At 39.6% G+C, this 15,730-nt stretch overlaps 1 protein-coding gene across 1 annotated transcript in view; it reads left to right on the forward strand.

Annotated features, from left to right (window-relative positions):
* Positions 1-15,730, forward strand: part of septin8a (septin 8a) — a 53,329-nt gene that overhangs the window by 29,494 nt on the left and 8,105 nt on the right. Inside the window, 1 exon segment of the mRNA XM_080436426.1 lies at positions 14,792-14,960. Coding sequence (XP_080292552.1) covers positions 14,792-14,960 — 169 coding nt within the window.

Genomic DNA, 15,730 nt, shown 5'->3' on the forward strand with positions numbered 1-15,730 from the left:
TGTGCAGTATATAATGCGTGTGTGTGCAGTGGTGGAAGAAGTACTCGGATATTTTACTTAAGTAAAGTAGCAATACCGCAACATAAAAATACTGTCTGTTACAAGGTAAAAAGGGCCTGTGTTCAAAATGATACTTGAAAGTATTGGCATCAAAATATACTTAAAGTACCATAAGTAAAAGTATGAAATGTTTGAAAATAGCCGATCTACAAGCTCACAACGCGTCGCATCGCGACGCGTTGTGAGCTTGTAGATCGGCTATTTTCAAATAGTCTAGGTATACAATAGGGCTGAAGTGGTTAATTCATGTTTTATAATGTAATGATTTATATCTGCAAAGTAACTAGTAACTAAAGTTTTAAAATAATTGTAGTGGAGTAAAAGTACAATATTTGCCTCTGATATGTAGTGGAGTAAAAGTATTGGAAATACTCCAGTGAAGTAAAAAATACCTCAAATTGTACTTAAGTAGAGAGAGAGAGAGAGAGAGAGAGAGAGAGAGAGAGGAGGAGAGAGAGAGAGAGAGAGAGAGAGAGAGAGAGAGAGAGAGAGAGAGAGAGAGAGAGAGAGAGAGAGAGAGAGAGAGAGAGAGAGAGAGAGAGAGAGGAGAGAGAGAGAGAGAGAGAGAGAGAGAGAGAGAGAGAAGAGAGGAGAGAGAGAGAGAGGAGAGAGAGAGAGAAGAGAGAGAGAGAGAGAGAGAGAGAAGAGAGATGAGAGAGAGAGAGAGAGAGAGAGAGAGAGAGATATATATATATATATATGTGTTTGGTGTGCACGAGAGTTAGTTTTCCCTATAAATCAAGGTGAGGAGTTTTGGAATCAAGTAATGGTCAACATCTCTTTCTGAACCATTAAGCCTGTTTAATACATTGTTTGTGCGCCGGCGACTTACCCTGAAAAAAAAGCAGATCTGCAAGCAGAGCTGCTATTTTAACCAAATATAAATCCGGCCTTACAGTTAACTCTTTGACTGCCAATGATGAGATATCTCGTCATATTTTGCTAAGGGTGTGGTCTGCCAATGACGAGATTTTGTGTTTTCAGTGGTTTTCCACTAGATGGCGCTGTTAGCTTGCCTATGGGTCACCGTTTGGCTCTCTGAAGTAGAGAAGCAGCGGGTCACGTGATCGACCCCCCCCCCCCCCCCCCCCCCCCCCCCCCCCCCCCAAAAAGTTCAGTGAAATCACTCGAAAATCGCTGGCAGTGGCTTGGCAAATTATGTTTTATTTCTGGAAGTCAGAGTTAAGAAGCCCCCACTGGGGTCCATTTGGTTACATTTGTACACTCTCAGAATTAAATAAACACGCAGGATTTTACTGTGCAGGTTACACTGTGTCCTTTTTATGGTGGTAGGCTGCGGCACAGACTGATAAATGAAGGCTGCATGAATGAGAATTGTTGCTGGGACATTGCCCCTTGGCGGTGGGGTTCTGGTAGAATGCATACTATAGGTTAATCACGCCTGGAAAAATTTTTTTTTTTTAATTTGACCCAGAGACCAAGGAGATATGATTAGTCGAAGATCTAAACTCCTATCCACTTCCTTGTTAACTTAAAACTTTAAAATTTTGTAATCTCAGCTCCTGAGTACTTTTTTTTTTTCAATGAAAAATCTCTGGCAATAAACTGCAAAAAATCTGAAATAACTCAGGCAATCAATGTGTTAAGTAAAAGTATCAATACTGCAATGTAGAAGTACTCTGTTACAAGTAAAGGTCCGGAATTCAAAATTTACTTGAGGTAAAGTACAAAAGTATTGGTATCAAAATGTACCAAAAGTACTAAAATGTTTGAAAATAGCAGATCTACAAGCTCACAATGCGTCACGATGCGACACGTTGTGAGCTTGTAGATCGGCTATTTTCAAATAGCCTAGGAATACAATAGGGCTAAAGTGGTTAATGTATGTTTTATAATGTAATCATTTATATCTGCAAAGTAACCAAAGTTTTCAAATAATTGTTGTGGAGTAAAAGTACAATATTTGCCTCTGAGATGTAGTGGAGTAAAAGTATAGACAATACTCGAGTGTAAGGTAAAAGTACCTCAAAATTGTACTTGTTGTAAAAATATAAATAAATTGTACTGTACTCGAGTACAGTACTTGAGTAAATGTACTTAGTTACTTTACACCACTGCCGTGTGCATGCGTGTACAGTATGGATTGTGTGCGTCTGTGTGCAGGACGTGCCCACAAGGGGACAGCCTGTCATTATGGGCTCGTGAGCGTTTGTTTTACTTTATACTCGCGGTTCCTCCAGGCTCAACAGTGTCATTTGATAATGTCACGTGACCATGTAGTTCTGTGAGAATATTACTGCTCCCGCTGGGGATCTTTAACCCCTTCAGACCGGGAACGAGTCTCTGTCATTTTTTTTTATTTCTTTGGCTATTCAAAAAATAGCAGATATACAAGCTCATTAGCGCGGCACCGAGTGCCGCGCTATGAGCTTGTAGATCTGCTATATTTTTTTTATTATCATGAACATCTTTGCAAATTTTGGGAATATATATATATTTTTTAAAGCGAACATTTGTTAACTCAAATCTTTGCTTCTGGGGGGATTCTACAAAATGTCTTCTAAATCCTAACAGTTTTTTTTTATGTTGCTATAATCAGTGGTTCTCAAACCTTTTCATGTCAACGGCCCCCAAAATGATATGTATTTGGCCGCGGGGACCCCCATATCAAAATATGTCGTTCCAGGGACCCCCCAGAAGCAAAGATTTGAGTTACAAATATTTGCTTTAAAAAAAATATATATTTCAAAGATTTGCACACATAAAAAAATAATAATAAAAAAATGCAGATCTACAAGCTCATATGAGCTATGAGCTTGTAGATCTGCTATTTTTGAATAGCCAAAGTATGAAATAATGGTTAAAGTGGTTACACAGATGCGTTCCCGGTCTTAACGGGTTAATGGCCTCCTCGCAGAGTCTCTCACACGCCCCCCCCCCCCCTCTCTCTCTCTCTCCCTCACACATACAGTATAGTACACCCCCCTTCTATCTCTCTATCCACCCTCCCTCCTGTCTCTCACTTTCTCTCTTTCCCACCCATCCCCTTCTTCCTCTCGTCCTCTTTCCCCCTCATGCACTCTCTTCCCTCCCTCTCTCCTCTCCATTATTCTCTGAGCGACTCATTCCTCATCTCCCAGAGGACCCTCCATGGTTATTTATAAACTCTGCAGGGTCTGAAGGGATGAACTGTGTTGGGACTCCATCAGTCAGTGTATGGATATATACAGTCCAGACCAGCATTAACCCATTCAATCCGGTGAAAGCATCTGTGTCATTTTTTCGAAGTGTTTGGCTATAAAAAAAAATTAGCAGATATACAAGCTCGTAGCGCGGCAAGCTTGTAGCTTATTTTTTTGTATTTATGAAAATGTGTGCACATTTTTGAATATATGTATTTTTTTAAGCGAACATTTGTAACTCAAATCTTTGCTTCTGGGGATTCTACAAATGTCTTCTAAATCCTACACAGTAAAAAAAAAAAAAAATAATACGTATGTTGCTGTATCAAACTTTTTTCTCAAACTCAAAGGATCCCCAAAATGATATGTATTTATCTGCGGACCCCCCCCCATCTCAAAATATTTTGTTCCAGGAACCCCCAGAAGCAAAGATTTGAGTTTAAAATGTACATATATATTCAAATATTTGCAAAAATATTCACGATTTTTCAAAAATAGCCAAATAAATCTTAAAATGACACAGACGCGTTCCTGGTCTTAATGCATTAAGACAGAGATGTGCTGGCACCAGTTCTACTCCAAAGCCCCTCAACTACGACTTCATCTCTACGCTGTTTCTCCATCTGCAGTTTAGGTCAAGTTCTTTACTGTGTTCACCCGGCTGACAGGGTCTCATGTATCTTAAAAATCTCACGACCCCAGTCCAAGCCATTGGTACTGGATCATAATATGTCTAAAAAAACGACATGGGTGGCAATAGGGGGACAGGGGGATCACATCAATTAACCCATTAAGACCTGAGGCGAAGAAATCTAAATCCTAACAATTTTTGGAAAAAAGTCAAAAAAATATTTTTTCACGATTTTTCAAAAATAGCAGATCTACAAGCTCATAGCGCGGCACTCGGTGCCGCGCTATGAGCTTGTATATCTGCTATTTTTGAATAGCCAATGAAATCTAAAGTGACACAGATGCGTTCCAGGTATTAATGGGTTAAGTCTCCCAGTTCTCTTCTCGCTCTCACGTTTCATTCTCTCACCAGAGGCATATTGCTTTGTTTAAGAACAATGAGCAACAACGTCATTAAAGAAAATCACTAAAACCTATTTTTCTACCAAACCTGATTCATGACTACTGTATGATCATGATTACAATGTTAAAGGTAGGGTAAGTGATTTACTTTGGTTAAAATAAGTGTTAAATAGCTATATATTCTGATAGTACTCATTGCTATAGAGTTTTTGTTCAGTAAAAGGAGTCTCCATGTATCTACAGCTCTTTAGTAAACAAATGCATTTTCAGTGCTCTCTCCTGATTGGCTTAAATTCCGTCGCCTACCTGAAAATGTACTACATTCTGTTTCCTAAAGAGCTGGAGAGACCCCTGTGACCCAACAAACGCTCTGTAGCAATGATTACTATTAGAATATAGTACTTAAACCTTTTTAACAAAAAGAATATCACTTACCCTACCTTTTTAAGCAAAAAATATAAACAGAATGACCATTTAGCCATAATTGTGCAACTTCAACTAAGATCACACAGGTGGCATGAGATGAGATAGAAGATGGATGGGAAGATGAGATCGAATTTGTGATTTGTGGTGAGTGAGACAGAGAGAGAAAAAGCCAATATTTAGACAGAGAAGCTACTTTCATCATGGTGTACTGTATCGAAGTAGCTCTCATAACTTTGGATGAGCAATGTCCAATGTCATCAATAATGTTTCGTCATGACCTACATTTGGGCAATAGTTTCTTTTTTTTGCCTGTTCCTAAGAGAGCCCTTAAGAATACCATGCAACATAGGATTTTAATCATTACAGCCCATCTGGCATCTAGCTGTCTTGTCTGTACTGCCACCACTGAAGCCTGGCTAAGAGCCAAGGAATACACACACACACACACACACACACACACACACACACACACACACACACACACACACACACACACACACACACACACACACACACACACAGTGGTGGAAAGTAACTACTGTAAGTACATTTACTTAAGTACTGTACTTAATTAAAATCTTTTGGTATTTGTACTTTACTTTAGTATTTCCAGTACTTTTACTCCACTACATCTTACTTTTACTCCACTACATCTTAGAGGCACATATTGTACTTTTACTCCACTACAATTATTAGAAAACTTTAGTTACTAGTTACTTTTCAGATATAAATTATGATGTTATGAAACATACATTAACCACTTCAGCCCTATTTTATACCCGGCTATTTGAAAATAGCCGATCTACAAGCTCACAACGCGTCGCGATGCTCACAACGCGTTGCATCGCGACGCGTTGTGAGCTTGTAGATCTGCTATTTTCAAACATTTCAGTACTTTTACTTTTGGTACTTTAAGTACATTTTGATGCCAATACTTTTGTACTTTTACTCGAGTAAAATTTTGAACTTTTGACTTTTTACTTGTAACAGAGTACTTCTACATTGCAGTATTGACACTTTTACTGAAGTAAAACATTAGAGTACTTTTTCCACCCCTGCGCGCACACACGCACACACGATACGTAGATAGGCAAATGGAAACAGGAATATGCCTAGAATACAGACAAACGCATATTTGAATGCAGACGTACAACACGCACAAAAACGCACAAACAAACACACAGAACAGAGTTGTCGCTTGGAAGAGGACAAAATACCAGAGATCTGCCATCTGTCTGGAGTTCAAAGATAACGCGGTATCAAGAGGAAATAAAACACTCGGCCACACACACACACACACCAGCCTTTTCAGATAGTTGTTTTGTCAGCAGACAGTCCTCCCACTGTCTTCCCCACAGACACGGACAATTTCCCATGACTCTTCCTCAGGGTCACCATAACCCCATCCTTACGACATCTGGCATCTACAAACTGTTTTCATTAACACATTCCGACCGGGAACGCATCTCTGTCTTTTTTTAAAAATTTATTTCTTTGGGCTATTAAAAAATAGCAGATCTACAAGCTCATAGCGCGGCACCGAGTGCCGCGCTACGAGCTTGTAGATCTGCTATTTTTGAAAAATCGTGAAAAATATTGTGCAGATCTTTGAATATATATTTATTTTTAAAGCGAACGTTTGTAACTCAAATCTTTTGCTTCTGGGGGGATTCTACAAAATGTCTTCTAAATCCTAACAGTTTTTAAAAAAAATGTATCTGGCCGTGGACCCCCATTTCCAAATATTTTGTTCCAGGGACCCCCAGAAGTTGTAACAGAGTTAAACATGTTTGCTTTAAAAAATACATATTTAAAGATTTGCACACATTTTTCCACAATAAAAAAAAAAAAGCAGATCTACAAGCTCATAGCGCGGCACCGAGTGCCGCGCTATGAGCTTGTAGATCTGCTATTTTTGAATAGCCCGAAGAAATCTTAAAAATGACACAGATGCGTTCCCGGTCTTAATGGGTTAACACAGACGACGCTGCTATCAATAGGCTTAAGTGTGTGACAAAATGGAGACCTCCTCCAGGATAGTATGACAAAGTGTCTTCTGTGAGCGGCAGGCCTCCGGTGTGCCCAGAGATCGGTCCAAAACTATTATAGTTGGGGCAAGGACCGCTCCCGTGAGTGTGCGAGGGAAATACTAAGAATGATAAATGTTACTTTAAAGGAAAAAAAAAAAAAAAAAAAAGGCAATAAAACGGAATAAAAAGAACTGGCCTCATAAAGCTTGGTACACACAAAAAAAACGATCAAATAAACCATTGAAAAGATGCAGTGACGGAAGAACAGCAGAATGGATATGCCATAGAGTTAAAAATAATAGAGAGGGCACCCGAAATCTCCTCCCATCCACTTGCATTGAGTTGCTCACCCAGCGCATAGTCCTAAATCACCCCTTCTTCCGGGTTGGACATTTGGTGGGCGTGGCCTATTATGGGCCCAATTCGTCACAGAGGTGACGCGTTTTGCGTCACAGAAGCGCGCAGCCCCGTGCGCACGCTCGTGAGTCGAGCCCATTGGTCGAAACCGTTTTCGCTCGTTCATGTTGTGGCCCCAGGCCTGCAGTACCATGAATGGCCAGCATATCCATTTTCCCCATACGTACATGACAGGTGAAAAAATGACAATTTTAAAAAGAGTTATCATAATGAAACTTCCTGAGTTGATTACTTACATGAAGACAATGATTTATCGTATTACAAGTTTTCTGAAATGGTATATTTAAATATGCAAATTAGGCATTAATTCGGGCATATTTAAATATACAATTTCAGAAAACTTGTAATACGATAAATCATTGTCTTCATGTAAGTAATCAACTCAGGAAGTTTCATTATGATAACTCTTTTTTAAATTGTCATTTTTTCACCTGTCATGTGTACGTATGGGGAAAATTACAAAATGTGTGATAACCATGAAAAAGCTGCTCCTGTGGAGAGGTTATCATATATTTATTTACTTGTATTGACCCTATATTTAATATAGGTTTGGTTTTGCCCACTCTTTCGATAATGAAATCTTGTCTGGCTCATGGACTAATGAAACCACTGGGTTCTGGGGGCTTGGGATATACAACTGTAAGAATAGATAATACAGCAGTGAGGAGACGAGGTATAACAGCTTTCCAAAATCCAAATAAGATGTTTTAATCAGAAGTTTTCTCCATTATACTTTTGTGAAACACGATTTCTGATTACTTTGGATTAATTGTGCCGCCGCAGTCCCACTCCTTGCTCTTTTCCATGCTCACTTAAACACTTACCCTATTTCATTCTTACATTTTGAAAATAGCAGATCTACAAGTTAGCCCACTATGGTTAGGTTGTAGATCTGCTATCTTTGCTTTTTTCCGCTATATTGACATGCCCAAAATTGGGACACCAGGGCGAAAGTGGTTAACAGGTGTTAACCTGATATATCATATTGTTTACAAAATCTAACTTTGCGAATGCTGTTTGTAATATTGGTTTTGCGTTGTGCGTGTGTTTTGGTTATTTGTACCCAGTGGCTGTGGTGTGATAATTCGCCTTTGTGTTTAATAATCCTGAAGGGGGTTATTTCTCAACAACTACCGGCGTGGCGACAATTATCCCGCTTATTGCACGGCTACTTAATAAATAAAATAATAAATTGACCTAAAAGTAACAACAAAACGAAGTATTTCCTTGCCTACGGCAATGAAAGTATTCCATAAGTGTTGCGCTGGCCGTCCGCTCAGCGCAGCACGGCCGCCTCGGAAAACAAGGAAGTGTTGATCAAATAGAATACATTTTGGGTTATTGCATCGTCTATTTCTCGCTTCAAATGTTTTCAAAAACATTCTTGATGTCATGTTGGATACTAAAATTCAAGCAGCACAGCAGGACTGAACAACGCTGAATTCGGCGATTGACCAATCAGAATCAAGCGTTCAACCAAGCCGTGTAATAAGATTCAGTATATGCCGGGCTTGCTTTCAATCACCTGCTAATTGGCTCTTTTTCCTTCTTTCTAATGAAACTAAACAGCATTGATCCTCACTGCTCCCTGCTATTGCTGGTATTTAGATTAACCCATTAAGACCTGGAACGCATCTGTGTTTCATTTTTATATTTCTTTGGCTATTCTTTGGCAAAAATAGCAGATCTACAAGTTCATAGAGCGGCACCGAGTGCCGCGCTATGAACTTGTAGATCTGCTATTTTTGAAAAATAGTGAAAATGTGTGCAAATCTTTGAATATATATTTTTAACTCTGTTACAACTTCAGGGGGTCCCTGGAAAAAAATATTTTGAGATGGCGATCCATGGCCAAATAGATAAATAAAAAATAGGATTTAGAAGACATTTGCAGAATCCCCAGAACCAAAGATTTGAGTTACAAACGTTCGCTTTAAAACATATATATTCAAAGATTTGCACACATTTTCACGTTTTTCTTCAAAAAATAGCAGATCTGCCGTAGCGCGGCACCGAGTGCTGCGCTACGGGCTTGTAGATCTGCTATCTTTGAATAGCCAAAGACATCTAAAAATTACGCAGATGCGTTCCCGGTCTTAAAGGGTTAAGAGTATGTATCTCTGCTACCCTGCTGTGGGTTCCTGGCATATGGTTCACCTGCATTCTGCACATGCCGCCTCCACCCATCGTAACCCCCCCCCCTCCCCCGATCTTGATAGCAGAGGAACAGATTTCTAGCAGTTTATACTAGTGGCAACATATTGAGTTCTACACTATCATTTGATGTGAAATTTTCGTTTCGAATCTTTTGTGCATCCCTCCAATTATTTTGCCCAAGATCTATATCTCTCTGTTCCTTATCTATTTAGCCTTGACTCCACCCGCCAGCGCGACTGCAGATCCCTTCATTAATATTTTGGTTTATATTGGGTTGTTGAGTCAATCAGCAACTAGTTATTTTCATGTGAGATGATTGACACACTTGTCTCCAAGTTTTTGCTCTATTCTACTTAGTTGCACATCATGCCACACTGTCAGCTTGTAGATCAGCTATTTTCGGTGTGAGACAAAATGCTGCGTCGCGTTGTGAGCTTGTAGATCAGCTATTTTCGGTGTGAGACCATGCACAACAAAGTATACTGGTGTAATGGGATGAGGGGATGAGGCACATTGAAAGTTAGGCCCTACCAGCAAGTTGCCAATTGCCCTGTAGTAACTTCATTGGCCTTGTGAGGGGGACAAAATAAGGACATTGTGGAACGGAGTGATTATGTTTTTTTAAGGGAGACTAGGGAGTAATATCTCCTTCTTTATGAGAGATTTGCAGGCAAAAGATAAGGCTCTTGGGAGCCATGAGGGTCATGCAAGGGGTTGTTGTTTATGTCTTACACAAGCTCCAGGCACAGCGACAATAATCGTACAGTATGTATGTTCTAGAGCAGTGGTTCTCAAACTTTTTTCGTGTCAAGGACCCCCAAAATGATATGTATTTGGCGGACCCCCATCTCAAAATATATTGTTCCAGGGACCACCAGAAGCAAAGATTTTAGTTAAATATGGTCGCTTTAAAATAATATGTATTCAAAGATTTGCACACATTTTCACGATTTTTAAAAAATAGCAGATCTGCTATTTTTGAATAGCCAAAGTGTAAAATAATGCTTTTTTTTTTGCTCAAATCGAAAAATGACACTAAAATAATGCTTTTTAGCTCAAATCGAAAAATGACACAGACGTGTTCCAGGTCTTAATGGGATATATACACAGAGCAGCAAATCAGGTGACATGTGAGCGGAATGGAACCGACACCCAGGGTACATTCTCTCCCACTGACGTCAGTCTGCAAGGCAGGAAGCTCTTCCTGCCACTCACCCCCCCTCTTTAGGAATCGGCTTTACTGTGAGAATCACTCAGACATAGCGCTAGAACAAGAAATGCAATGTGCCAGGGTTTAATATAGTTAACAAAAACTAAACGAAAGAACTAATACTAGAATTGAAAAACAAACAAAAACATTTTAGTTAACTGAAATAAAAACAAAAACAAGGCTTTACAAAAAACGAGAACTAACTTAAAGGAGGAGTTCACCCAAAAAATTACTTATTTTCTATCAATTGCACACCCCATGAAGCCTTGAATTCATGGATTTATTTTTGTTTTTGTGGCATTCCTAAGCCAATAATTTGATGACCGGGTGTGTATCCGGTAGGAGACACAAATAATCTACTTTGTGTCTCCTACCGGATACATTAGCCGGTAGGAGACGGGAATCAAATTATTGGCTTAGGAATGCGACAAAAACAAAAATAAATCCATGGATTCAAGGCTTCATGGGGTGTGCAATTGATAGAAAATAAGTCATTTTTTGGGTGAACTACTCCTTTAAACTGTTTTATGCGTTTACAAAAATAACTACAACTAGTCTTTTATTTTAAAACGTTTCTAAAAATCGTTGTAAGGCTTGTATTTTTCAGAACATTTTTTACTCTCACCCCTGATAAATACCCCATTTCAATAAAAAACAAACTAATAATAACTAAACTAAAACTAAGCCTTTAAAATAAACATTAATTATATATAAACTAACAAACGAAGGCAAAACAAAATAAAAACAATGAAAATAAAAACTAATGAACCTTGCAAGGAGCACTTAAATAAAAACAAAAATGCAACAATAATGCTTGCATACAAACAAACAGTCCTTATTCAATGCTTGTCTGTTGCCACGTTTTTTTCTCAATGCGGTTAAATTAAAACAGACGTGTTTTGTGCATGCTGCTGCCTCACATTCCGCTCTGAGATATAATTTGAGTTCCTGCTTTTCAAAGAAAAATGGAGAGGGAGGATAATGGAGACAGATGGAGAGAGAAAATTAGCAAGATGCTGAGAGAGAGAGCGCCTCATAGCTAAGAGAGATAGAGGCTCATAGCTAAGAGAGATAGAGGCTCATAGCTAAGAGAGAGAGAGAGCCTCATAGCTAAGAGAGATAGAGGCTCATAGCTAAGAGAGAGAGAGCCTCATAGCTAAGAGAGATAGAGGCTCATAGCTAAGAGAGAGAGAGAGAGCCTCATAGCTAAGAGAGAGAGAGCCTCATAGCTAAGATAGATAGAGGCTCATAGCTGAGAGAGCGGGGGGGGGCGGGGGGCCTGAGAGAGAGCCTTATAGCTGAGAAAGAGGGAGAGAGAGCACGGGGCTTATAACTGAGATAGAAATATTGGGTTAGCACAAAGCCAATGTTTAGACGGTCGAGGTGCTTTTGTCATAGTTTATCGATGCAGCTCTCAAAACTTTGGATGAGCAATGTCCCCCTTTAATTAATAATGCTTTGTCATTTCTTTTGCCTGTTCCTAAGAGAGTCCTTAATACGGCCATGCAATATAGGATTGTAATGATTAATGCTTGGCTTTAGGTAGGCATACACAACAGTCTTTGCTTCCCAGAAGCTTAGTATGTCCCCCCCCCCCTGCAAGATATCATTCATAAAGCGTTTGAAAAATGTGGGTGTTCAACGCACACGCAAAAATGTCACAGACTCATATGCAAGGGTGCGGGTGCAACATTTCATATACACACACATGTGGCATATTCTATTATTGTATGTTTTTTTGGGCCCTGCAGTATTCCCATTTCTTTGTTCAGTATACGTCTCTCTGGGAGCCTCATTCCTCCCTGTGTCAGGCAGGGAGATGTATTTGTGCCAATGAATGGAAAGTATGCCATCTCATAGTATTTTGTGGGAGCTGCCTTATAGTTAGGGAATATTATCAGAATAATGTCATAGAATAAACGGCCATAGCCAACCTTTTCCAGGTAATTTTTTGTGTAAAAAGCCCATTGAGATTGGGCCGTTTTTAGCCCAAGGAGTGGTTTTGGTGCAAAAAAAATGCTTGCAATGGATTCAGAATCATTAAAAAAAACTAGTTTGACCCCTCACATGCTACTTAAAACAGAATTACAGTTTGATTTCTTTCCCCGCATAAGGTTATGGTGGGTACCCCAACTTTCAGCAGCTGTCAAAAAAAACAACTAGGGAAACCGCATTTCAGTCTTTGTGAGATGTGTTACTACTGTAGACACCTTTACAAACACATTGGTGAAGACATTTCTTGGTAAGGAATTTATTCCCAGATTTTTTAAATATCCCCTGACTATTACCCTCACAAGACATATTACAGATACAGAATGGATTCAACAGGTTACACTTGAGCTCACAAAGCATAATAATGCCTCGTCTTGAAAAGGAACCTGCATGATCCTGCTACTTCAGTGGTTCTCAACCAGTGGTCCGGGGACCACCAGTGGTCCTTGGGGGGGAGGTACCAGGGGGTCCACCCAGTGAAATGAGTTAACATAGCGTCACAATCATTTGAACCACTTAGCTTTGGCGATTCAAAAATAGCAGATCTACAAGCTCATAGCGCGGCACCGAGTGCCGCGTTATGAGCTTGTAGATCTGCTATTTTAGAAAAATCTTGAAATATATATATCTTTTTTTAAAGCGAACATTTCTAACTCAAATCTTTGCTTCTGGGGGGTCCCTGGCACAAAAAACGTTTTCAGATGAGGGTCCGCGGCCAAATGTATACACATTTTTGGGGTCCTTAAGTTGGCATGAAAAAGGTTGAAAACCACTGTGCTACTTGATGAGGTTAAAGTGTAAATTTTAAGTTTATACATTCTCACACAAAAATGATGTGTTTTCAAACGTGACGATGCGCCAGTTGTACATGGAGAGGTCCATAATGTGGTAGGGTGAGGGTGATCATCACTTTTTGATTTATTTACTGCTAACGAACTGGTGGGCAGTATAATATTTACACCCCCAGAGTGAGAAAATCAATACGTTTCAATACGTACATCCCTGGACAGATGTAGAGCCCACAACCACATATATTATTTATGGCAAAACATGAATCTTCATTCATTCACCACATTCTACAGCTATTCCATAGAGTGGTACAGGATTTATTTTAGCTACACTAGGGGCTCTAATGATGGCTATGTCGGTCTGTCCGTTCCGTCTCCCCATCCAACACTTTGGTTACAACATAAACAACATGTTTCAAAATCATCGTCATTCTCACCGGAAGATTAACCCGATTTTTTTTGGCAATCCCATGTTATTTCCTTTTGTCCCACCATTAGATAAAAATCTTCACACAATACGTAAATATCAAATGGGTTAATTGCTATCAAACTAACTGAGCACATTTTCTGATTGCTTTTGGATGAACCTAAACCATTTGAATGACCCTTGATGATGTTGCCTCTAGCGGCACCCTAAGGCCAAAATGTCAGCTTTGCAAACAAGATTTCTCATTATGTACTAGGCAGATTGCTGATGAATATACAGTATATGTCGCACCCCCCCCCCCATTCCGCTAGTAATAACGATTAAAACATTTCTGTTTTCTTTTGTTTTTCATTTTTAGCGCCACTAGTTAAACAATTACCACTTCAGCCCTATATACTTTTCGACCATTTGAAAATAGCCGATCTACAAGCTCACAATGACGCATTGTGAGCTTGTAGATCGGCTATTTTCAAATGATTGTTATACATTTGAAAACTTGAAATGGGACATTCTGCATAATTAGCACTGATGCCAATACTTTTGTACTTTTACTCAAGTAAATTTTGAATTTCTGACTTTTACTTGTAGCAGTATTTCTACATTGCAGTATTTTACTTTTGAAAACTTTTTACACCACTGGTGGTAACATGATGCATACCAGTGGTGGAAAGTAACTAAGTACATTTACTTAAGTACTGTACTTAAGTACAATTTTGAGGTATTTGTACTTTACTTGAGTATTTCCAATTTCCAATACTTTTACTTCTACTCCACTACATCTCAGAGGCAAATATTGTACTTTAACTCCACTACAATTATTTGAGAACATTAGTTACTAGTTACTTTTCAGATATAAATTATGATATTATGAAACATACATTAACCACTTTAGCCCTGTTTTATACATAGGCTATTTGAAAATAGCCGATCGTAAATTTTGAATTCTGGACTTTTTCTTCTAACAGAGTATTTTTATTTTGCAGTATTGGTACTTTTACTTAAGTAAAGAATTTGAGTACTTTTTCCACCACTGATGCATACCTAACGCCGCCCTCTCATCCACTCTTGTGTCGTTCGCCCCCCCCCCCCCCCCCCCCCCCCCCCCGCAGTCGAGAACGAGACCCACTGCGACTTCGTGAAGCTCAGAGAGATGCTCATCAGGGTGAACATGGAGGATCTGAGGGAGCAGACCCACGCGCGCCACTACGAGCTCTACCGACGCTGTAAACTGGAGGAGATGGGCTTCAAAGACACAGACCCCGACAGCCAGCCGTTCAGGTAGGAGGGAGGAGGCGGAGACGATCGTCAGGGACGTGCAGAAGGATATTTGAGATTGGATTTTTTTTTTTAACCCATTGAGACCTGAGAAGATTCTAGAAAGGTCTTCTAAATCCTAAAAAAAAATTGGGAAAAAAACCCAATTTTTTTTTTCCTCGATTTTTCAAAAATAGCAGATCTACAAGTTCATAGCGCGGCACTCGGTGCCGCGCTATGAGCTTGTATATCTGCTATTTTTGAATAGCCTAAAGAAATCTTAAGTGACACAGATGCGTTCCAGGTATCAATGGAAACAATTACCATACTTTTAGGCCCCAAAACCCCAAAAAATCTGAAAAGGTATCATTGCTTGCTTAATGTCCTCAAAGTCACGCACCCAACAAGCTTTGAACTGAGCAGATTGGACCTTCCGTTCCAGAGATATTGGCCAAAACATCTTGAAAACGGACACAAATTGCCGATTTTCGATTGGGTTTTGGCCATTGTCGCCCGTTTTTCTTTAATAACACGGGCTAGGAAGGTCGGACGGCGACAAACTAGATACCTGAGGGAAGTTAACTTTGAGCTGCATCCAATACATCCACTGCCATTTCCGTCGGCCTTACTGTTAGGCAGCTAGGGGCAGTTGAAATGTTTTTCCTTTATTTTTTTTTCAGTCTGGAGAGGGCACTTTTTTAGCGACGGGTAAAAGGGCAGGGGCTCAAGCCCCCTTTCATGTCTATGTGTGCGCGCGCATGCAGATTGTGAACGTATCTGGTGCCGTCTTTAGG

Source organism: Gymnoscopelus braueri (genome assembly GCF_963280865.1).
Source record: "Gymnoscopelus braueri genome assembly, chromosome: 8".
In the NCBI taxonomy this organism is placed as follows: Eukaryota; Metazoa; Chordata; class Actinopteri; order Myctophiformes; family Myctophidae; genus Gymnoscopelus; species Gymnoscopelus braueri.